The 24889-nt window shown below is 46.5% G+C and overlaps 2 protein-coding genes across 2 annotated transcripts in view; one reads left to right on the forward strand and one right to left on the reverse strand.

Annotated features, from left to right (window-relative positions):
- Positions 1–224: 224 nt before the first annotated feature.
- Positions 225–23931, reverse strand: ORC4 (origin recognition complex subunit 4). The gene is made up of 13 exons (XM_069732890.1): positions 23736–23931; positions 21081–21157; positions 19104–19194; positions 17561–17636; positions 17348–17433; positions 15599–15647; positions 14517–14668; positions 13694–13867; positions 3147–3233; positions 2493–2601; positions 2256–2351; positions 992–1059; positions 225–451 (listed from the first exon to the last, which is right to left on the reverse strand). The coding sequence occupies exons 1-13, from the start codon at positions 23790–23792 to the stop codon at positions 269–271; spliced, it is 1305 nt and encodes a 434-aa protein (XP_069588991.1). The 5' UTR covers positions 23793–23931; the 3' UTR covers positions 225–268.
- Positions 23932–24060: 129 nt separating this feature from the next.
- Positions 24061–24889, forward strand: part of MBD5 (methyl-CpG binding domain protein 5) — a 48008-nt gene continuing 47179 nt past the window's right edge. Inside the window, exon 1 of the mRNA XM_069732891.1 lies at positions 24061–24353. The gene's annotated coding sequence lies outside the window, so the exon portion shown is untranslated. The remainder of the gene's footprint in view (positions 24354–24889) is intronic.

The following is a 24889-nucleotide window of genomic DNA, read 5'->3' on the forward strand; positions in this document are numbered from 1 at the left end:
GACGGCCTGCAACAGGATACCTTCTTATGTGGTAAGGAACAGCGTAGGGGATTATGGAACGGAGATCGGTCGCAGACGTTGTTGGGATTTCTTTCTGGTGTATATGTAAAATAGACGCTGAATTCTGAACACGTAAAGAAAGGTTGACCCTCGTCTTCTACAGCGCTAAAAAGTAGACAAGGAGAGACTTTATACAAAAAAAAAATCTAAGACGCAGACACACAGCCTTTCATATACCATTTTATACATATAAAAAAACTTAAGACATTTAACTCAAAGAGGACATTGCCCACTGCCTTACGTCTGTGGGGCAATTGGGGTATTTCTGAAGGGCTTCTGATATTTGGCTGTTATCTAGAAGTAACTTCATCAGTCTGTATTCCTTCTGCGTGCGGACGGACAGACCTTCCATTGGTTTAATCAGCTCCAACTGATGGAGATGCTCAAAAGCCTGAAAATATAGAGATTAATAAAGCGGCGCTGTCCTGTACGTGATGTGTGCCCCCACACCAGAGCTCATAGGTCTACATTGCTGCTACCCAGCGCTGAGGATAAATGGCCTCAGATGTGGTGGCTGCTAAATACAAGTAAATGACAGTACAGTGGGTGATGCTGGCACAACTTCAGAGGTAATTGTGTGGTGGGCACCATCCTATGGACATTTCAGGTCAATGTTAGGTTTTTACAAGTTGATGTGATCAGAGCCATCCTGATGCTCCATTCCCTTTCAATAATCATAAGCAAGAACGCATAAATAGTAAGAATTCAGGAGCCGTCTTAGCACCACTAGGTTACTGCAGCCGGGGGTACAAAGTGATCGGAGCGGGGGGCTCGGATCTAGAATGTAACATAACTATTTTGTAGAGAAGTGAGACAGTTCGCACTGTGTCCAGCAGAGGGCAGTGTGTTCAGTACGAGCAGATACTAAAATCTGCCAGTAATGAAATGGGAAAATCAAATTAATTTCTAAAAGTTATTACGAAGTTCTCACCTTCAGGACGACGGGGGTTTCAAAATTGTAGACAGAATGAGATTTTCTTTGAACAAACTTCTGAAATTCTGGGGGGAAAAAAAACAAATACAAGATGTATTGACAAGAATAGGAGTGTGCTTACACGGGTTAACCTTTACAATCCCCTATTCAATGACTCAAATGTGCCCAGAAGAACATAGAAGATTCTCCGCTCCCAGTGTTGTGACCTTCATTATATCGTGTGAGCGCTGAATCCAATCAACGGCCGCAGACTAGGTTACAAACAACGTCACGAGATCGTCCTGCGTTATGGGAGCGCTCCGGAGTAACTGCGGCAATCAACCTCTTAGATGTCATTGTCCATCGCGACAGCAGCATTTAAGAGGTTGGAAACTAGAAGAGAGGATGGGTTTCCTTTTCCATGTAGAAAAATCTAAAAAGTTTAAAAAAAAAATAATAGGAAATTGATTTAAAGAAAAACATAAATAGCAAAAAAATGAAACATTTTTGTTAAAAAAAATTACAGATGGGGTGGAATTTATTTCCCCAATTAAGTACATTATATGACAAAATTATTGGTATCAATGAAAACTACAACTCGTTCCACAAAAAAAAGGAAGCCCCGTACACATCCTATGTTCCACGGAATCACAATCTATGGCTCTTACAAGTGGAGAAAAAAAAAATAAAATTGTCCACATCGAGGGGTTAAAAGTTGTGTACTGAACAAATTTTAGTTCCAGATTTTTTTTTTTAACATTTCTTTTTAACCTCTGCGGGTTGTTCACCCACATTTTTTTAACAAAACATGCTGCAGGTTTTTTTTTTTTTTGGAAGGGTGGGGGGTGCCATGCTCCAAAGTGGATTCAGAGAAGGAATTTTAAAGTTCTTCTTCTTGTTGGATTGACTACTTGTTGTGGCTCAATAAAAAAATTAAAAAAAATGGTGTGTGTGAAAGGAGCATGATCGCACAGTGATGCACTCGACCTTGATATGGGCACTGAAAAGATTATTTGCCAGGAACGGAAAGTACGATCCTGCCAGCAGCGCCCCCTAAAGTGAAGCTGTGAATTATGGCGGTCCGCCTGCGGGTGATAGTGATGGCACATCGGCACTTTGGAAGCAACAGAACATCAAGGTGCCTCAGTTACCTAAAGACGTGATGTAACAAAACAAAGACGTAAAAAGGGGCTAAAAGCAAAAAAAGCGGACAAAAACAAAAAACATCTGGTGAATTGGTAAAACGCACTGTCATAAGACCGGAGGTAATCACAGATCTTACCATTGTGAACCATCTGGAAATTGAAGGGCTCCCCACTATAAATATCTTGCAGGTGTTTCATGGCGATCACCAGACACATTTCCAGAACAGAGAGGCCTGAGGACAGAGGACGTCGGTGTCATTTCCAAAATGAATACATTTCTACATAGAAGTAATCCTGCAGTTCCTGGCCGCACCAACAGAGGGCGTCCGTGACCTCTCTCAGTACTGGGGATTATCGGACCTGATGGGACTCACCGTGCAGGATGTTGGCTTTGGAGTCCATGCTGCGGAGTCTATAAGCTTCCACAAAGTCGGCAGCGTTCAGGTGAGGATGAGACACATTAACACGACACAGGGTCAATAGCTGTAAGGCAGATCACATACGGTGAGCGTACGTACAAGACGCAAGTCACTTATAACAGCTGCCTGAATGCAGAGACCTGCACGCCGACCCGCTGGGCAAAACTCATCGATTTGTCACATTTTTAGTCTTCACCATTTCTCTGCATCAGAACGTCTGGAAACGTGTCGAAAAAAAAATCTGATGAGTAAATTCTGGCTTACGGAGGCCATCGCTATTAAGAGCTGAAGGCCGGGGACTGTTCTGGCACAGAGCCAGGTGGACCCCACTGACTTATTAGAAGGTCCTTGCTGATCTGATGAGCGAACGTACTCGGATAAGGTGTTATCTGAGCATGCTCGGGTGCTAACTGAGTGACTTCAGTGTGCTCAAAAAATATGTTCAAGTCTCCACGGCTGCATGTCTCTCAGCTGTTCGACAGCCAAAACATATGCAAGGATTGCCTGCTTGTTGACATGAAGGCGCGAGGACTCAAACATATTTTTCAACCATGCCAAAGTTGCACCCGATCATGCTCGGATACCACGACAAAATCAAAAGGTACTGACCAGTAGCATCTGCAGGGATCGGATATCCTTAGACGCGTTAAACTGCTTCAGAAGAACATCTTCCACTGTCTTGTTTTCCAGAAGAGTCTGAGGAACAGCAGATAGGGTCAGAAAATCACAAAAAACATTTTGTAAGCTATAAAGATATATGCACATTATATCTGTATCTATCTATATATATATATTACACTATATGATTGTCTAAGGGTCACTTCCGTCTTTCTGTCTGTCACAGATATTCATTGGTCGTGGCCTCTGTCTGTCATGGAATCCAAGCCGCTGATTGGTCTCGCCAGCTGCCTGTCATGGCTGCCGCGACCAATCAACGACGGCCACAGTCTGATTAGTCCCTCCCTACTCCCCTGCAGTCACTGCCCGGCGCCCGCTCCATACTCCCCGCAGTCACGGCTCACACAGGGTTAATGCCAGCGGTAACAGACCGCGTTATGCCGCGGGTAACTCACTCCATTACCGCCGCTATTAACCCTGTGTGACCAAGTTTTTACCATTGATGCTGCCTATGCAGGGTCAATAGTAAAAAGATCTAATGTTAAAAATAAAAAAAATAAATAAAAAAATCATCATATTACTCACCTACCGCCGCCTTTCCAGCACCTCGCGACACTCCGGTGACCGCTCCATGCAAGCGGCAGGTTCCGGTGGTAAGGGAGAAGGACCTGCCATGACGTCACGGTCATGTGACCGCGACGTCATCACAGGTCCTGCGCTCATACCAACCCTGGGAATGGAAGTTGCCGCATGCACCGCACACAGAGCCAGGACTTCAAAGGGCCTTCGGAAGGTGAGTATATGTTTATGTTTTATTTTAAGTCTGTATACTACATGGTTCTGTGCTGTATACTACGTGGCTGTGCAATATACTACGTGACTGGGCAATATACTACGTGACTGGGCAATATACTACGTGGCTGGGCAATATACTACGTGGCTGGGCAATATACTACGTGGCTGGGCAATATACTACGTGGCTGGGCAATATACTACGTGGCTGGGCAATATATGTGTGCGTTTTGGTATTTTAGCTGCGTCTTTTTAAAAGGGACCAAAAGTAACTGGACAGTTATCTTGAAATCTCTTTAATGGGCATTTTTCTCATTAATCCATTATCAGTTAAGCAGGTAAAAGGTCTGGATCCGATTCCAGGTGTGGAATTTACATTTGGAAGCTGTTGCTGTGAACCCACAACATGCAGTCAAAGGAGCTCGCAATGGAAGTGGAACAGACCATCAGAGCAGAAATGTGAGGAGTGGCCAAATTACCAGGTACAATCTAAAAAATGAGAGCACTGGTGAGCTTGGAAACTCAAAAAAAAGCTTGGATGTCCAAGGAAGAAAATGGGTATTATTACCTACCGATAATTCGGTTTCCAGGAGTCCATCCTGACAGCACATTGGAGGACGTCCTCCTCCTCCTTGCAGGGACAGGAAACACAACACGAGAGGTTAAAAGGTCCCACTCCACCCCCTTTTCCTCAGTGTTTTGACAAGTACCACACCATGGATAGATATACTTTTGAAAACTTTATTAACCAAACATATTACAGCATATGAACTGGCATACATAGGGGGGGAAATAACGGTGCTGTCAGGATGGACTCCTGGAAACCGAATTATCGGTAGGTAATAATACCCATTTTCCAGGACGTCCCCCTGACAGCACATTGGAGAATACCAAAGAAAACTACGTTTAGGGTGGGACAACTGCTTGGAGAACTTTCCTCCCATAAGAAGTCTGCTGAGCTGCTACTACGTCTAGCTTATAGTGCTTACAGAACGTGTTTACTCTGGCCCAAGTTGCTGCCTTGCAAATCTGATCTAGTGACGCTCCTGCTCGCTCAGCCCATGATGCTGAAACAGCCCTAGTAGAGTGAGCTTTAATCCCTGTTGGGCACGCTATCCCTTCTGATGCGTAGGCTTTTGAAATTATAGTAGTAATCCATCTAGCTATAGACGCCTTGGAAGCTTTTTTACCTTTATTCTTACCTCCAAATAGGATAAAAAGATTAGAATCCTTCCTCCAGGAGCTAGTGGCCTCTAGATAGTTTAATACTGCCTGCCTAACATCCAGGGAGTGTAAAGCCTGTTCTTTTTCATTAGAAGGGTTCTCACAAAAGGAAGGTAAAATTATTTCCTGATCTCGATTTTTTGCTGAAGCTATTTTTGGGATAAAAGCTGGGTCTAATTTTAGGATTATATGATCCTCTCTGACTTGAAGATATGGATCCTTAATTGATAGAGCCTGAATTTCCCCTACGCGTTTAGCTGTAGTAATCGCTACTAGGAAGGCCGTCTTCCAGGTACGAACTGAAATAGGCATGTCCTCCTCTAGAGAATAGGGATCTTTACATAGAGCCCTAAGGACTAAATTTAAGTCCCAAGTGGGAGCTACCTGTCTCAAGGTAGGCCGTAATCTTTGGATAGCCCTCACAAATCTGATTATCCAGGGATGGGAAGCTAATGGATAATCCAGAAAAGTACTAAGGGCCGAGATCTGGACTTTTATTGTACCTGGCCTGAGCCCCAAGTCAAAGCCTGCCTGTAAGAATTTTAAGACTCTAGGAACATCCAAGACCCCCGGAATCACAGCTGACCCGCCACTTCCCATACAAAATTTTTTCCAGATCTTGTGGTAGATGGCTGAGGTGACAGGCTTCCTACTAGCCTGGATGGTTGTAATTACTTCATCTGAAAGACCTCTGGATTTCAAGATGTCCCTCTCAGGATCCATGCTGATAGATGCAGTCTCTCCGGGTTTTGGTGTAAAACAGGCCCTTGATGAATTATATCCTTCCATAACGGGAGCATGATAGGGTCTCCCGATGCCATGGCCCCCAACAATGGGAACCAACTTCTCTTTGGCCAGAATGGTACAATTGTCAGCACTGTTGCCTGGTCTTCCTGAATCTTCCTGAGCACTATTGGAATAAGTGCTATTGGTGGAAATGCGTAAGACAGAGGTTCGCTCCATGCTTGACTTAAGGCGTCGACTGCTTCCGGCATGTCTAGAGGGTTGAGGGAATAAAATCTGGGAACCTTTGAATTTTTCCTTGTGGCGAATAAATCTATCCTGGGCGTTCCCCAACGGTGGCAAAGAATTTGGAACATTTCTTGACTTAGTTCCCATTCGGTTGGAGAAACTTTCTTTCTGCTTAGATAGTCGGCTAGTATGTTCTGTGACCCTTCTAGATGCACTGCTGTTATAGATAAGACAACGTCTTCTGCCCAGGCAAATATTCTCTGCGCTAGACTTTGAAGCGCTTTGTGTTTGGAACCTCCTTGATGCCTCAAAAAGGATACCGCTGTTACATTGTCGGATAGGATTTTTACATGTTTGTCCTTTAGGCATGAACGGTTTCTTCTGAGAGCTTCCCAGACTGCGTATAATTCTCTGTAATTTGACGACATCTGACTGATCTCCTCGGGCCACTTGTCCTGAAAGAATTTTCCTTCTAGGTGCGCTCCCCATCCCCACTGACTTGCATCTGTGGTGATTATCACACAAGGGGTTGATATCCAAGGGATGCCCTTTTTTAGATTGTAGTCCTGGATCCACCATCGTAGTGATCTTCTTGTCTTCATTGATAGCTCTAGCCTCTTGTCTAATGTGGAACGACGTCGATCCCATACCATGAGTATCTGTTCTTGTAAAGGCCTTGAGTGAGCCTGAGCCCATCTGACACACGGAATGCATGCGGTCATCTTCCCCAAGACTTTCATAGCTGCTCTTATCGTCACTGGACTTCTTTGGAATTCTAAGATCATCTTTTTTAATGAGGTTCGTTTGTCCCTTGGTAAGAAGGACTGCCTGGTTGTAGAATCCAAGAGTACTCCTAGAAATATCTTCTGGGATTCTGGCTTTAAATGTGACTTTTTTCTGTTGACCACCCATCCTATTTCCTCTAATACTGCTATGACCCGATCTCTGTGTTGTAGCAGAATGGCCCTTGAACGTGCCACAACCAGAAAATCGTCTAAGTATGGAATTATTGTTATTCCTTGATTTCTTAAGAAAGCCACCACCTCTGCTACCAATTTGGTGAAAATTCTTGGGGCGGATGCTAGACCGAAAGGGAGGCATTGAAATTGGAAGTGGCAGGTCATGTCCGAGAGACTTACCGAGAATCTCAGAAGCTCCTGAGAAGAGAGATGTATCGGGACCTGATAATACGCACTCTTCAGATCGAGAGTGCACATTACCGAATCTTTGTTTATAAGATGAATGATGGACCTGATCGACTCCATTCTGAACCGTTTGTATTTGACGAAAACGTTCAGAGGTTTTAAATTTATTATTGTACGGGATTCCCCTGACGGTTTTGGAATAGAAAAAAGAGAGGAATAGTGACCTGTACCTATTTCTGGAGTAGGAACCCGAACTATAACCCCGGAGTCGAACAGTTTTTGTAGGTCTAGAAACATAGGGGAATCTTTGGCTAACATTGTTGGTAAGATCCACCTCTGAGGTACGCGGGATATTAACTCTATTCTGTAACCTTCTGAGATTATCTTGAGGACATAATCGTTGTCTGAGATCTGACTCCATTGTTTGAGGAAGAAACTTAATCTCCCGCCTATTCCTATGGCGTCATTGTTTCCTTGGTCTATAGCCAGAACCGAACAAGGAATTCCTACCCCTTCTATTCTGAGCGTAGGAACTCCTAAAGGATCCTCTACCTGATCTCCATTGTTCTCTATACTCTGGAAATCTGCGGGGGGGGAGGGGGAGGGGGGAGAGGCCTCCTCCGAAAGGGCTGAAACTTCTTGGGTTTATCCTCGGGAAACCCTCTTTTACTATCAGCTGCTGACTCTAGGATGTCATCTAAAGCCTGACCAAATATTCTGGAACCTGAAAATGGAATGGCGCATAATTTATTTTTGGATGCATTATCCCCCGACCAAGATCTAAGCCAAATAGCCCTTCGTGTTGCATTGGACAAGGAGCTATTTCTAGCCGCAAATCTCACAGATTCAGCTGATGTATCTGCCATAAAGGCCGTGGCTGACTTAATGATAGGCAGAGAAGCAATTATATCCGCCCGTGAAGTCTTATTAATTAAATGTTCTTCCAGCTGTTCCATCCACAGGAACATGGATCTCGCTACAGAAGTAGCTGCGATGTTGGTTTTTATTAAAGCTGCTGAAGTCTCCCAGGCTCGACGTAAAAGGATATCCGCCTTGCGATCCATTGCATCCTTAAGACTAGATGAATCTTCGAAAGGTATTGATGTTTTCTTTGCCACCTTGGCTAAAGGGACATCTACCTTCGGAATCTCTTCCCATGTCTTGATCTCTTCTGAATCAAACGGAAGACGATTTTTAAACTCTCTGGACATCACCAATCTTCGTTCCGCATCTTTCCATTCTTGCGAGATCATCTTACGTATGTGTTCACTCACCGGGAACACCGTCCGTTCCTGATATGTGAGCCCTCCGAACATCTGATCTTGTCTAGATCTCGGCTGTGGATCTTCTTTCACCTGCATAGTACGTCTGACCGCCTGGACCAGTTCTTCTGTTTCTTCAACTGGAAAGTAGTACCTCTTCCCTTCTTGTTCTTCTACTGGCAGTTCTCCTTCTTCTTGATCAGAACCTCTATATTCTGATTCCGCCTCCGATGAACCATCCTGAACCTCCTGTTCTGGATCTTTCCTTGGTCTTTTACGAGCCGGGCCCGGACTGTACACTTCCCGTTGTGACATTGAAGCTAAGGAATTCTGGACCTCCTCCCGGATTATATTCCTCATTTCGGACAACATTGATGGTTGTTCTTCTCTGACAATTTTCTTAATACAAGAGCTGCACAGATCCTTTTTGTATGCTTCTGAAAGTTTTGCGTTACATAGAGAGCACCTCTTAGATTTAGTCAATGACTTGCCAGACCTTTTAGTCTGAGGGAGGGGAGCTTGACTGGCCTCTTTATCCTAAATGTAAGCATAAGGACAAGAACGGCTCAGTGTGTGCAGGCGTATATTTGAGTACTCTGCGCATTGCGCACTTACCCCTATCTCCTCATTCCTGTTCTCCATATCCTCTGTGGAGAAATACTACTATCAGTACATGATCTCATATGCTCCCATATGTATCAAAGGGATATAGCAGCGTCTGCTGCACTCACCCTTGGTCTCCGGCATGTCCGCAGCAGACTGCTCGCACGTTTGTCCTGCAGCAAATATTCTCCAGGGATACACTCCGGCGCTCTCCTACCAGAGGAAGCGCTGGATAACCATATGCGAGTGCCCAGAGCCTTGCGCCCTTAAAGCTGCCTACTTCCGCGTTCCACCAGGTGGAACGCACGCCGAGATGGCCCCGTCCCCGGATGTGACGTCACCTTACCTGCGCCTGACACCGGACGTACTGCACTCGGTCTAACAAACCTACTTCCGCGTTCCACTCAGTGGAACGCACGCTGCTGCCGCCGGACCTCTTGCGGCGCCTCTTCTCCTGGCGCCCGAACCGAGAGCCCCCCACCGGGAGGAAGCGGTTCGACCCAGGAGCTCGTCCGCTCGACTGGTCTTTTGGCAGAGGGACTCCCCACCGGGAAGTTTCTGCCTGGGGCTTAATGATGCGGGGAAAGGATATTGGCGTTAGCCGCACAATCCCCCGAGCCCTCCGGACTGGTGAGTCTTCCCGCTTGTATAGCGCTGTATCCTCTCGTGTGTCCCTCCATGCAGGGACAGGAAAAACACTGAGGAAAAGGGGGTGGAGTGGGACCTTTTAACCTCTCGTGTTGTGTTTCCTGTCCCTGCAAGGAGGAGGAGGACGTCCTCCAATGTGCTGTCAGGGGGACGTCCTGGAAAACAGTGGTGATTGGACGACGCTTCACAGCACAGATGGACAATGACCCAAAACATCCTGCGAAAACAAAGAAGCAGAATATTCTGCAATAGCCGAGTCCAAATGGGGCTGCCGTAAATCCATCCCAGGACGCTGCCCGACTCTGCAATATCCGGATGCAGCGCTGTGCGGTAACATCAGTAATGTGACCACTCAGCATGGCAGCTGGAACACAAGGGCTGTATACAAATATACATATAATTTTTTTATTTTGTTAACACAAGCTTTTTTTTCTTTCACTTTTTCGGAAGTTGGATAACTAGTTTGAGCTAAAAACATAAACTATTTACCAAGTCACAGGAGATGTGATTAAAAAATAAGAAACGTCCCATACTCACCACATATACAAGGACAGGCTCACACACCGGTTCTGTGCAGCATGCAGAGACAAGTCACAATGTTTTACAGGGGACGTCACGTTATCATTGGTTTACTGAAAAATTGCATAATGTTCCTATATACTTACAGTAGTTTCAGTTCATTGCTGTTTTCATGATCTCTGCTTGCTGTAACTTTTATCATCTATCCCCACAGACAGCAATTGTTGGGTCTCATTACAGGATGCAGGTGTAGGGCTCGTAACAGTACAGTTATCAGAGCTATGTGACCATCACATGAGCAGGACTGAACGACAGCAAGCAGAGATAATGACAATGGATACAGGATCACGGTATGTGATCACAATGTAAACGGTGTAGACAGTCAGGCACAGGAGCTGTCAGTTTTTGTACAGCTGATGATTTAGCTCACGGACTATTGTCTAGACTGGATGCAATTGTCACGGGTATCGGGATAGATGCGGGTTTTTACATTTTATGTGTACAGCAAGCAGTGATGTTGAAATAGCAAAACATTTAAAAACACATAATAAATACAGAACTTTTCATTAGATAATAATAGTTACGGAGTCAGTTGTCAGCTCTCCTGTCAGTTTTAGTAAATACCCATGAAATAAAAATTCTGCAGTATTTCCTCCATCATGCTTCTTGGAAATTGGGCAGTCTGACTACCAATGTATTAATTGGGGCGTCACACATAACGTCTGTCATTCACGTGGTCTTGTGCCATGCATGTAAACATCAACTTTGAGGCAAGAAAATGGCTACAGACATCAAGTGGACGATGGACAAAGTAACTGCAGCAGGACCTGCGACAGATTACACAGGACCTGCGACAGATTATGTAGGACCTGCGACAGATTATGTAGGACCTGCGACAGATTATGTAGGACCTGCGACAGATTACACAGGACCTGCGACAGATTACACAGGACCTGCGACAGATTACACAGGACCTGCGACAGATTACACAGGACCTGCGACAGATTACACAGGACCTGCGACAGATTACACAGGACCCAGGGGAAGGTTTTGTCGGGTTGATGTGATCTATACAAGAGCACGAGATTCACATATTACAGATCGGTCCTTCCTTACTTTGTATAGGTCAGATTTAGAAAACGTGCTTGTCTAATAAATGGCTAGATTGATGCCGTTATGACCCATAATAAGTTGCCACGTTGAAGCAGTTGTCCAGTACTTTGGTCATCCATGTCAGGTCAGGGGGGTGGGGTTGGAGCTTTTGTACCCCCACAAATCATCTGCTGATAGGTCTCGTGGTCACCAGCTATATACAGTTCACAGGAGCCAGACAGCATAGGTGCCATATATTGTGTAGTGGACGTACTCGGGTACTGGTGCTCGTCTCACCCTCACTTCAATGGAAACGGCAGCCACACAATGTACAAAGTCGTGCTATTCAAACGCTGTCGGACCCTAACTGGTGTAATATTGATGAGTTATCCTAAGGACAGGTGATCAAGATCAAAGTCCCGGACAATGTTAAAAAAAAAAAAAAAGTACACTTTTTTTTTTTACTGGATGGCTGGATGGATGGTGACTGATGGCAGCAGCAAGTTCTCATGTTTCTATATTTGTTTTTTTTTAACGAGATTGTATTATTGAGATGGTATTATGCCAAATCATCTCACTTTACGACCTTTCTAGAAAAGTTAAGGGTGGACAAGTCTAAGGCTATATTCACACCTTGCACTTTTGCTGCATTTTTTTCAAACCTGCTCTCTTGGCAGTAAAGAAGCTGCTTACAAAAAGCAGGTTTTGCTGCGTTTTTACCGTCTCTTGTGCATGCTGTTAAAGTTTAGTGCCCTCCAAAAAATCATGATGCAACGTCCTTAGGTTTTTGCAACAAAAACACAGCAAAAACTGATACCTGCATTTTTGCACTTACTCATTGCTTTCTAGGTTTACATGTTGCGATTTTGCCGCATTTTTTCAATGCAAACTTTAAGCTGCGTTTTATAGTATCAGCAAAAGCTATGTGTTTTCAGAAATCTCATGCACACATATTGGTTTTTTTTTTCCCAAACGGATTTGGAAAACTGCTGCGTTTTTGAAAACTGCAGAATATCACTTCTTTCAGCGTTTTTTCACCCATAGAAAGTAATGGATAAGTGCAAAAATGCAGTAAAAAAACACCGGTATCAGGTTTTTGCTGCGTTTTTTGATGCAAAAAACCTTAAGGAAGTTGCATCCTGATTTTGGGGGGCGCTAAACTTCATCAGCATGCACAAGAGATAACAAGACACAGCAAAACCTGCTTTTTGTAAACACCTTCTTTACTGCCAAGAGAGCAGGTTTTAGCTGCCCTGCGAAAAAAAGCAATATATGAACGTAGCCTATGGGTGAAAAATGGTGAAAAAAGTGACATGCTGCAGCAGTTTTCCAATTCAGTCAGGAAAAAAAACAATGTGTGTGCATGAATCCTAGAATGTTAGAGTTGGAAGGGTCCTCCGGGGTCATCGTGTCCAACCCCCTGCTCAATGCAGGATTCGCTAAACCATCTCAGACAGATGTCTGTCCAGCCTCTGAAGACTTCCATTGAAGGAGAACTCACCACCTTTCGTGGCCGCCTGTTCCACTCATTGATCACCCTCACTGTCAATGTTTTTTCTAATATCTAATCTGTATCTTCTCCCTTTCAGTTTCATTCCATTGCTTCTCGTGTTTCCATGTGCGAATGAGAATAATGATGATCCCTCTACACTGTGACAGCCCTTCAGATATTTGTAGACAGCTATTAAGTCTCCTCTTGGCCTTCTTTTTTGCAAGCTAAACATTCCCAGATCCTTTAACCGTTCTTTGCAGGACATAGTTTGCAGTCCGCTCAACCATCCTGGTCGCTCTTCTCTGAACTTGCTCCAGTTTTTCAATGTCTTTTTTAAAATGTGGTGCCCAGATCTGAACACGGTATTCCAGATGAGGCCTGACCAAGGAGGAGTAGAGGAGGATAATGACTTCACGTGATCTAGACTCTATGCTTCTCTTAATACATCCTAGAACTGTGTTCGCCTTTTTTGCTGCTGCATCACACTGTTGACTCATGTGCAGTCTGTGATCTATTAGTATACCTAAGTCTTTTTCACAAGTACTGTTGCTTAGTTCTATTCCTCCCATTCTGTAGATGTAATTTTCGATTTTCTTGCCCAGATGTAGAATCCTGCATTTCTCCCTGTTAGATACCATTCTATTATTCAACCATTGTTCAAGCTTATTTACATCCTTCTAAATTTCTGAAATCTCATAACTTCTGCTAGTACTGCAACGTGCAGCTTAAAGTTTGCATTAAAAAAAAAGCAGCAAAAACAAAGTGTGAACACAGCCTTAGTCTTCTTACCTGAAGATTTGAATTCCATTGCTCTTCAAATTGCGTTTCTGGAAATCCGGGAGCCAGAGAGAGAAGATCTTCAAAAACTTCCTGGTAGTCTGAGAAACTGAAGGAGTTCAGTAGATGAATCTGTCTGTGGGAGAAGCGAGATTTCACCCTCTTCTCCAGAAGCTCCAGGACATCCTGCAAGATATCAGCACAGTCCATTATTACAGCCATGGGCCATACACATCAGATGGCTGTCGGCGGATAATTCAGCTGACCGCTATCTCAGCCAACACGGTCATACATAGGAGCGATCATTCAGCCGAGCGCTCCCGTAGTTCCCTATGAGCAAGCCGCCGATGGAGATGTCATCTGGCGGCTTATCGCTGCGAGAACCATGCGATCAGCAGTCCGAAATCAGACATGTCTGATCGACAACTCTCCTAGCCACCAGTTGGCGCTGAATGTCTTCTTTTGGCAAAATCCACCTATTGCTGAGGTTCTCGGGAGCGGCTTCCACTTAAAGGGCTGGTGACCGATTCATGCTGCATTTTGGGACTACTGCTATTTATGGCTGGACTGTACACGTCAAGCGTTTTTTTTTTTTTTTTTTTTACCCTTTGTGCCCCCACTATTTGTTCATAAATTGTAAGCTCTTGCGAGCAGGGGCCTCACTCTTTTTGTGAATTGTTGAAGTATGTGTTACTCTGTAAGGTCTGATCATCATGTGATTAGTAAACTAATATGTTGGTGCTATAGAAGTAAAATTATTATTGGGAGATAGCCGGGCAGGTAATTTGTAGTTATGCAGTAAGATCCCAACAGAAAGCATGATGTGCACACTCACCAATCGACACGTGAGCCCAATGACCGCCAGAGGTGCCTGAGCTGATTGCGCTATGTCAAAGAGGTTATACAGCAGCGTCTGGTTCTTATGATGGGCAAACAGGTCAAACTCATCCAATATGAATAACAACGGGCAGCTGCTTGTGCGGTCACCTGGAAACATAACAGGATAGGATCAAATACAGCCACAAAGCATAAGGAGAATTGTTTCCCCTTAGACCTCTGTCAGAGGCCTCTCGCCCAGCCAAATCAGACCTCCTGCTTTGCACTGATGAGGAGCAAACACCCAGAGACATGAGTCTGCAAATAGAGAATCTGGTTTGGTTTCTAAAGGTACCGTCACACTCGGCAACGCTGCAGCGATATAGACAACGAGCCGATCGCTGCAGCGTCGCTGTAGAGACGTCAAACACAGCAGCTCCAGAATGATGCAGGAGCGATCCAGTGACGTAACGGCGACTCACTTATCGTTGTAGCTTGTTGTTAGCTCCATGTAAAACATTGCTGGCATCGTTGCTTTTGATGTCAAACACGACGATACACACCGACCTGACGACCAAATAAAAGTTCTGGACTTCTAGCTCCGACCAGCGATGGCACAGCGGGATCCAGATCGCTGCTGCGTGTCAAACACAACGAGATCGCTATCCAGGATGCTGCAACGTCACGGATCGTTGTCGTTCTCGTTGTAAAGTTGCTGAGTGTGAAGGTACCTTTATCCCAAGTCATGTGATAAGGCTTCTCATAGGGTCGATATTGACTTTAAGGGCTCAAGCAAACGTTCATAGATCTCAGGATGATCACGGACTGGCCGCGGGTCTCCTGACCGGAGCAGGATAGCTTCCTATATTTCTATGTGGCTGTCACGCCCGCCAACGACGCGCATCTTGGTCTATAATCCGACCGAAATCCACAGACGTTTAGTTCAAGGTCTCTTCCTATTTGAAGATATTTGCAAATCCATTTTTTGAGACACTATATTGACACAGCCCTGACGGTGAAAATAGGTTAAAAAAAAAGAAAGAAAAACAGCATATAATTGTTGTAGGTATTCAGCAGATGTTACATATAACACTCATTTACCTGTTTTTAGTGCTTCAAGTAAAAAAGAAAGATTTTCTGAAATGCTGCCCTGCCGGGAATAAAGCACATAAAAAAAAGAGTTATGCAACAGCGATAATCTACAGAGAAGAAACAGAACAAGCTCCAGTGTGAGCCCACGGCAGCGCCAAGCACCACGGACCTGCCGGGAATAACTTGTCACCTACACAAAACTGAGCGTGTGAATAGTGACAACATGTAATTAACGAATACATAGCCCGGGCATAGCGCTATAATTACTCAGTACAATCACAGGTCTTCAGTGTAATGCAGGACAGAACAGGTCGGACGGACATAAAAAAAAAAAAAAAAAGGCCATTATGTGAGTATTTTTACTGCCACTCACAGAACTTTTCTAAAAAGTGAGTGGAGCTTAGCAGAAAGGGGATGGTCCACATGCAGCCCAACAAAGTTTACTACAGTTTATGCAGGAAAAGTGGCGCAACTTAATGTGCAAACAAACACTAACTGTAGGCTGACGCACATACAGCAAGAAGAATGCACATCTCACACCAGCATGCATTTTATGAAAATCAGTGTGAAGTAAGCCAGTCCTAATAAACCCCACCAGTGACGCTCTTTGTGAAAGCGATATGGTCAAGAGAAATGGATCCTAAACATCCTAAAAAAAAAATATGTAAAAATATTATTTCTATATTGGACACTCTATAACACAGTGATGCCAAAATGTCGAACATCTGTGTTGCTTGGTCGTTGGCTTTAATCCTGCGCCATTGTACTTGCACTCTGCAGGTCTAAGGCTGCCGTCAGATATTGAATGCTAAATATTGCCCATAATGGCTGCAGTTTAAGTCACTCTAGTGCCCTGTCTTTATTCTTTCCTGCAAGCATTGATAATCTGTAATAAATCATGTCATAACCTTCTGTAAGGCGTTGTCTGGTCAGGAGATGAGAATAGGAGCTGTCCTGCAGTATGTAGCAGCTGCACAGTGCAACTCTGTTCCATGTGTTGTCTTCAGGCTGAAACTAAGAACAGCTGATCGGTCGTTGTGTCAAGTATCGGACCCCCGAAGATCTGATATTGATGATCTAACGTTAATACCTAGTAACTTGACAATCCCTTTAAACCCCCATAATCATTAGATTATAGTCAATGAACTTACCAATTTTTGGCAGGACCACCCAACCACACGATGTGTATGGGATCCTCCTGACTCTCCCTCATCAGGCAATAACAACTAAAGTAACCAATCCTTTCCTCCAGGCAGATCCGCTGTCAGATGAATGTTTCTCCAGTGGATTAAGCCCCCCACTAACATTAGTCAAACGTCAGAAGGACCCACCAATACTGATGGGTTTGGTCGACAATCTAATGTGTATGGTGGCCCGCATATTTGTCAGTGGGAGTTAAAATCATATTTCGGACTGTCGATCCCATTCATAAGAAACCACAAGAGATGTCTGCCAGCGGCTCTCTCTCAGAGAACACAGGAGCTCTCCGCGGAGAGCGCTCCTGTATATGGGAGAGTCATGAGACATAGCTGTCGGCCATCCAACCTTGTCTAAAATCTGAGGACTACACAGGTACAGCATGGATCCCATAGATCTCCATAAGTGTTGCATTACAGATCCATACAATAATGAACCATAAAATGGTTTATAAGCCTTTAAACACTGAGGAGTGTGTCTGCAAAAAAAAAAAAAAAAAAAAAGCCTCTTTCTGCGTCAGGAGACAAAGCGAGCAGCCGCCAGGAGACAGAAAGTACTCACAAATACTCTGTCTCCAACTACGTTCTCCAGGTTTAACTGTCTGGTAATTTCCTTCAAAGCAATCTTGTCGTTAGTCTGTAAAAGCCCTTAAAAGAAAAAAGAAAACAAGTTGCAATGAATAAACTCCACTAATTATTACTACTACAGGACACATGTATAAGGCCAGTACGGCTGAGCAGAGCGGCATGGAGGTGAGTGGATCCAGTCACTTACCATTCAACTGGACCTGCAGAGCATTTTCCTTTATTTCTTTAACTGCAAATATTTCTTCTAGAGCGTCGTGTAAGAGCTGAAAGGCATCACACAGGTTATGTTAATTTATAAATACATGTAGCTTATATAGCGCCAACATGCTCCGCAGCGCTGTACAGACATGTCATCACTTACTGTCCCCAATGGGGCTCAATCTAAATTTTCAGCATGTCTTCGGGGTGTGGGAGGAAAGTGGAGAGAACATACAAACTCCATGTTCTTGGCTACATGTGAACCGTCCGTTCACAGACCTGTCATCCCGGAGGTAGATGGAATCTGAGTTTTCCGAACGCACATAAAAAAGGCTTCTTTAATAGTGCACTATTACGTGTAGTGCACCACGCTGGATAACGGCCTATTAGATATTGGGTAAGGCACATACTAAACGCAGAAAGTCTCCATTCCCAAACACCAAGACGTCACCTCTACTGACCCAAAATCACAAGGTAAGTCAGATCCAATATGTTCAAACCATATAAATAAGACAGATGTTTTGTGATTCTGTTCTATGGAGCTATGAAACAAAGCAATAACTTTTTGTGACTGTGGATCAGAGGCATGTCTGGAGATGGAAGCATGAACACCCTGCCTACTGAGAAAGACGGCAGAGGCTTGGTGATGCCTACAGTGAAGCATGGTGGAAGCTTGGTACTGCCCACAATCAAGCACAGCGGTGGCTTGGTGATGCCTATAGCAAAGCATGGTGGTGGCTTGGCAATATTCTGAGGCGGCATTGATTTCTCTGGCATAGGAAACCTGCAGAGTGTGGAGTGCAAGCGGGATTGAATTATGTATCAAGAAACCCTAGGAACCTCATGCCTACTGTGAGGAAGCTGAAGCCTAGGTGCCATTGGATGTTTAACAGGACAATGATTCCAAACATACCTCAAAGTCCACCAAGGTTTGATTTTTGAAGCAACTACTGAAAGATTCTTGACATGAGGAGTAGGCTGAGATTCCTCAGGAACGCTGCCAGAAGCTGGTGTCTGGCAATAAATAATGATCGCAGCAGGTCGTAACAACCAGAGGGGCTCTACTAACTCTTAAAGACTCCCATCATGAAGGTGTAAATAATTCAGAGACTGCAGGTCTGTAAAAGTGCTAATTTGTGCTGAATTTGGAAAAAACTCTCGTGATATTAGTGGTCTTGAGACATTTAATTTGTTTTTAATTCAAACAGCAGAAAGTTTGCAAGTTTTGTTAAAAAACTTAATTGGCAATGGGACTTGAATAATTTTGACTGCAGCTGTTTGACATCTTTATTTCCGTTTTTCATGGGACGTAGACAAGCTTTGTTATGTTGGGTCAGATTGGGGTATCAGTATTTGTAGGGAGTGCCCACCTGATCTAATAATATAGATGAGAGCGTAGAGGAGAAAAAAAAAAAAACATGGCTTAGGTTGGGGTGTATGCAGCAGCCACAAGCATTATACATACACATTATAACATATGAATGCAGACACACGAGTAGCGGCCCCGCAGCGAAGAAGATAAGTAATCTTACCATACTCTTCCCCGATCCCCTGGGACCGATGATCAGCGCAGAGTTACTCTCCCCATGAATCACTGTTCTCTTCAGAAGCTCAACCAAGTGCCTGAAATTATAATAACAAAGGACGAGCGGCTCAGTCTGGAAATAGCAGGGAGTGAAGAGAAGAAGACGAGCTGCGGCAGTCATCAGAGAAGAGGCTTCTGTCTGACTTCTGACAGCCGAGCCGCCGCTTGACTCATGTGGGAGCGCACAATAAAGACACGATGAGGTTGAAGAGTCCTGTGCGGAACATGAGAATGCGTCCTTCACACAAGGAGAAGGATTTTTTTTTCCCTTCACATAGTTGAGAGATGACCCAAGAAAAAGAATATTACAGGTGAAACTGCACTCAGGATGATTAGTAAATCTTTCTGCTCTTTACTTTTTGCAAAACAAACTTAATTATCCAAAATCGCTTGCAGCAGTCTAGTGCCGACCACAGACGACTCACAGCCTGAAGTTAGCAGGGGATTTGAAATACTTTACTTTCAAGGCTTTCAGACTGCAGACTTAAAGAAGTTTTCCAGTTTCAGAAACCTTCCTGTCTACAATTTGTTAAAAATAAAACAAATGTGTTTAATCACCCTCCCCGGGACCAGCGCTGGGTCTTTGCCGCCGCTCTAGCATCCGTATGGTCTTTAGCTGATGTCATGTCAATACCAGAGTTCAGCCAGAGCTGACAGCCCTAGCCGCTGCGCTCAGTTATTGGCTGCAGCGTTGTCGGCCTCACTGCAGCCCTGCAGGTGATTTGACACCTGTCAATGTCGAAAATGCATCCAAAACACTGGTGCAATGTACAAAAATGAAGGTGCATTTGTGGGGCAGACGGTTTTATAAATCAACCTTGTGCACAGCTTCTATATTTGGGCCTCCTTGGGTAATGCATCGCCCCTTAACACTGCGATTGGTACTCTTTTAGCCTGAAGTTATCCTGGTGTCCTCTGTGTGCCTCCAGTGGTCTCCTCTGCTAAGACTGACGTTCTGGTCCTCCTACACACAAGACCGCCGCAGAGGAGCGGGGCGTGCAGTGATGATACTTATCTATACCTGCGCTGTGGAGGCGTGGTTCAGAATTACCCTGCTGCGGCCATCTTGGATGCAGGACTGGAACGCCGTTCTCAGTGGAAGAGGCAGTGTGGGATGGTGGAGGGGGATGTTAAACGAAGGACGCCAGTCAGGGTTTCTATACAGGACATATATAGTGACTTTTCAATGTTAGGGTGGAGGTTAAACCATTTTACCCCAATCCGTTCCTGTACCAAAGCACCGTTTAAACCGAGAACAGGACAAAACACGAATCGCACGAAGAGATCACATTTTAAAACACATGTACGAATCAATGAAACCCTATGAGTCCGTGTGTTGTCTGAGAATGCCAACCGGATCTGGAGTCACATTGATTTTTATGATGCCCAGAGACTCCAGTTCAAAAGCCTAACCATGACATACAAAGCCATCCACAACCTGTCCCCTCCATACATCTGTGACCTCGTCTCCCGGTACTTACCGGCACACAACCTCCGATCCTCACAAGATCTCCTTCTCTACTTCCCTCTTATCTCCTCTTCACACAATCCCATACAAGATTTCTCTCGCGCATCACCCCTACTCTGGAACCCTCTACCCCAACATATCAGACTCTCACCTACCATCGAAACCTTCAAAAAGAACCTGAAGACCCACCTCTTCCGACAAGCTTACAACCTGCAGTAACCACGGATCGACCAAACCGCTGCATGACCAGCTCTACCCTCACCTACTGTATCCTCACCCATCCCTTGTAGATTGTGAGCCCTCGCGGGCAGGGTCCTCACTCCTCCTGTACCAGTCGTATCTTGTATTGATTAAGATTATTGTACTTATTTTTTTATTATGTATACCTCTCCTCACATGTAAAGCACCATGGAATAAATGGCGCTATAAAAATAATAATAAAAATGATCAACTTACTTGTGCTGAGCCTCCACCCCACATCTCTTGCCAGGACGGCCTTGCTGCAGAAGTCTCTGCCGTAGATGAGCTTGTACCTAAAGTGTGTAATGGACAAATATTACAAACATAAACTATACAACTAACTTGTACAACACAAATCATCACCAGATTGTATGGATTACTAGAAAGTTTCAGCCATTTTTCTTTCTTTTTGAATATTCAATTTATTTCATTTTGCAGACTAAGACTTATATAAATACTAGAACTAAAAAAAAAAATTTGATAGGGACGGTGCAGAAGCTCGGGGATGGGACGGCGCAGAAGCTCGGGGATGGGACGGCGCAGAAGCTCGGGGATGGGACGGCGCACATGCTCGGGGATGGGACGGCGCACACGCTCGGGGATGGGACGGCGCACACGCTCGGGGATGGGACGGCGCACACGCTCGGGGATGGGACGGCGCACACGCTCGGGGATGGGGCGGCGCACACGCTCGGGGATGGGACGGCGCACACGCTCGGGGATGGGGCGGCGCACACGCTCGGGGATGGGACGGCGCACACGCTCGGGGATGGGACGGCGCAGAAGCTCGGGGATGGGACGGCGCAGAAGCTCGGGGATGGGACGGCGCAGAAGCTCGGGGATGGGAACGCGCAGACGCTCGAGGATGGGAACGCGCAGACGCTCGAGGATGGGAACGCGCAGACGCTCGAGGATGGGAACGCGCAGACGCTCGAGGATGGGAACGCGCAGACGCTCGAGGATGGGAACGCGCAGACGCTCGAGGATGGGAACGCGCAGACGCTCGGGGATGGGAACGCGCAGACGCTCGGGGATGGGAACGCGCAGACGCTCGAGGATGGGAACGCGCAGACGCTCGGGGATGGGAACGCGCAGACGCTCGGGGATGGGAACGCGCAGACGCTCGGGGATGGGAACGCGCAGACGCTCGGGGATGGGAACGCGCAGACGCTCGGGGATGGGAACGCGCAGACGCTCGGGGATGGGAACGCGCAGACGCTCGGGGATGGGAACGCGCAGACGCTCGGGGATGGGAACGCGCAGACGCTCGGGGATGGGAACGCGCAGACGCTCGGGGATGGGAACGCGCAGACGCTCGGGGATGGGAACGCGCAGACGCTCGGGGATGGGAACGCGCAGACGCTCGGGGATGGGAACGCGCAGACGCTCGGGGATGGGAACGCGCAGACGCTCGGGGATGGGAACGCGCAGACGCTCGGGGATGGGAACGCGCAGACGCTCGGGGATGGGAACGCGCAGACGCTCGCGGCTGGGACGGCGCACACGCTCAGGGATGAGCTTGTACCTAAAGTGTGTAATGGACAAATATTACAAACACAAACTATACAACTAACTTGTACAACACAAATCATCACCAGATTGTATAGATTACTAGAAAGTTGAGCCATTTTTCTTTCTTTTTGAATATTCAATTTATTTCATTTTGCAGACTAGGACTTATATAAATACTAGAACTAAAAAAAAAAAATTGATAGGGACGGTGCAGACGCTCGCGGCTGGGACGGCGCACACGCTCGGGGATGGGACCGCGCACACGCTCAGGGATGGGACCGCGCACACGCTCGGGGATGGGACCGCGCACACGCTCGGGGATGGGACGGCGCAGACGCTCGGGGATGGGACCGCGCAGACGCTCGGGGATGGGATCGCGCAGACGCTCATGGCTAGAGCAGCAATAGCAAATGGCCTTTTTATTCATTTATTTATTTTTAACTGCAGAAGAACTAGGTGATAAAATAAGCAAAACAATTTGTATTATTAAAAGTGTATTTATTTCTTTACATATTGTTTTATTTTTTTCTCCATATGGGGACAGAAGCCAACTGCTGTATCCTGCAATGCCACAGTACTGCGCTAAATAGTAGAAACAGATAATAATAATATAGCACAAGGTAACATTAAATTGTCTGGAATGGGCCCCATGTAACCCATTGGTACCATCCCATCAAGGTGTGGAGGAAGGGCAGATGGGCGCTCCCGGATACCCCAGCGGGCAGCAAACAGGCGGGCATATCGTCAGATAGTCCTTGTAAAAACAATTCCTTTTACAATTTACCACTTATTAACATTTTCAACCATTCTTAAGATATTAACACTTCTCTTTAGCTTACAGCTCGTTGCCTAAGAGACCGACCACTGCTGCTGTCTCTCTTGTAAACACTGCACTGGGGTTAGGAGATAATAGCGCCGCTCCAGCGACCCCGGACGGATTCAAAGCAGTGTTTATAAGCTCAATAGAAAAGAGCTTGTAAGAGCTGTGCATGTTCTGCTGTCTAGAAGCGGTGGTCGGTCGCCAAGGCAACGAGATGTAAACAAAAGAAAAGGGTCAATATATTAAGATCGGATGTAAATTTTAACCATCAGTACATTGCAGAATGGCTTCTATTTAGCAGCATTTTCCGACAAGACACATTAAAATGGAAGTAACCCCATTAAGGGGCTGCATGTGATGAAAAAGCCCACCATGGCTGCTCCCCTTCAAAAACAGCGCCTCCCCTGTCCATGAAACTGCAGGTCAGCGCAACTGATGTAGCTGCAGTACCACACACAGCCTGAGGGCAGGGGTGGCGCTGTCCTTGTATGAAAGAAGCCATGCTTTTCTGCACGATGCCCCTTTAAGCGCACATTTACCTGTGAAATGCATTCTCCAATGGGGAGGCTCTTCTCCTTGCTCTTCCTTTTGCTCATGCTTCACTGCAGCGGAGAGAATGAACACAACGGAGAGAATAGTCCTCGTTCTCACGGGGCAGCGACCGCTCACCTCCTGACAGGATCTCCCGAGCTCCCGCTGCTCAGCATCAACCACGTGATGACAACTTGTTCCGACTCCGCCCCCTACACCCGTTACCCTGGAGACAGAGTCAGGTCGACATCCGGAATATCGTCACTTCCGGGATCTCCTCGGCGCGGTGCACTGTGGGTCCCCGCCTCCTACGCTTTGGCCCGGACATGCGCAGTTGGAAAACTCCCATCTTTCTCCTAAGGAGCCAGGGAAGCAGGAGCTGCCCGGGGAGCCGGAGTGGGGGTGCCGAGGGCTGCCGCGTTCCGTCCGGGGCTGCGGGTGTGAGAGGGACAGCTGCCCTCCGCCTCCCAGCTAGATGCGGGTCGGGCTGACCCGGGGGGGAGGGGGCAGCGCTCTCCGGGCCTGGGCCGCACACTGAGAGGGACAGGAGCCCCCCGGAGCCCACCTCAGGAGCCGCACCACCAGCCTGTGTGCTGAGGAGGCCGGAGACCACACTGCCAGAGCTGGTGAGTGGGGGGCACAACTCTGCTGCAGGGGCTGCCCTGGTGAGGGGCTGGGGGCAGGACCAGCAGGTGTCAGGCTGAGGGCACCTGGCGAGCGGGCAGTGATGGCTGCTGCACCCACAGGGGAGGACGTGAAGGGCTCTAGGTGGGCAACAGGGTGGTGGGCAGGTGTCACCGACCGAGGGTGACAGGGCCGAGAGAGGGGGCATCAGGTGACAGGGCCGAGAGAGGGGGCATCAGGTGACAGGGCCGAGAGAGGGGGCATCAGGTGTCAGGGCCGAGAGAGGGGGGCATCAGGTGACGAGCTGTGTGTGGAGAGGGGGCATCAGGTGTCGGGGCCGAGTGTGGAGAGGGGGGCATCAGGTGACCGGGCCAAGAGAGGGGGCATCAGGTGATGGGGCCGAGTGTGGAGAGGGGTCATCAGGTGTCGGGGCCAAGTGTGAAGAGGGTGGCATCAGGTGTCAGGCAGAGTGTGGAGAAGGGTCATCAGGTGACGGGCCGTGTGTGGAGAGGGGTCATCAGGTGTCAGGGCCGTGTGT

This window comes from Ranitomeya imitator, chromosome 7, assembly GCF_032444005.1.
Source record: "Ranitomeya imitator isolate aRanImi1 chromosome 7, aRanImi1.pri, whole genome shotgun sequence".
Classification (NCBI taxonomy): domain Eukaryota; kingdom Metazoa; phylum Chordata; class Amphibia; order Anura; family Dendrobatidae; genus Ranitomeya; species Ranitomeya imitator.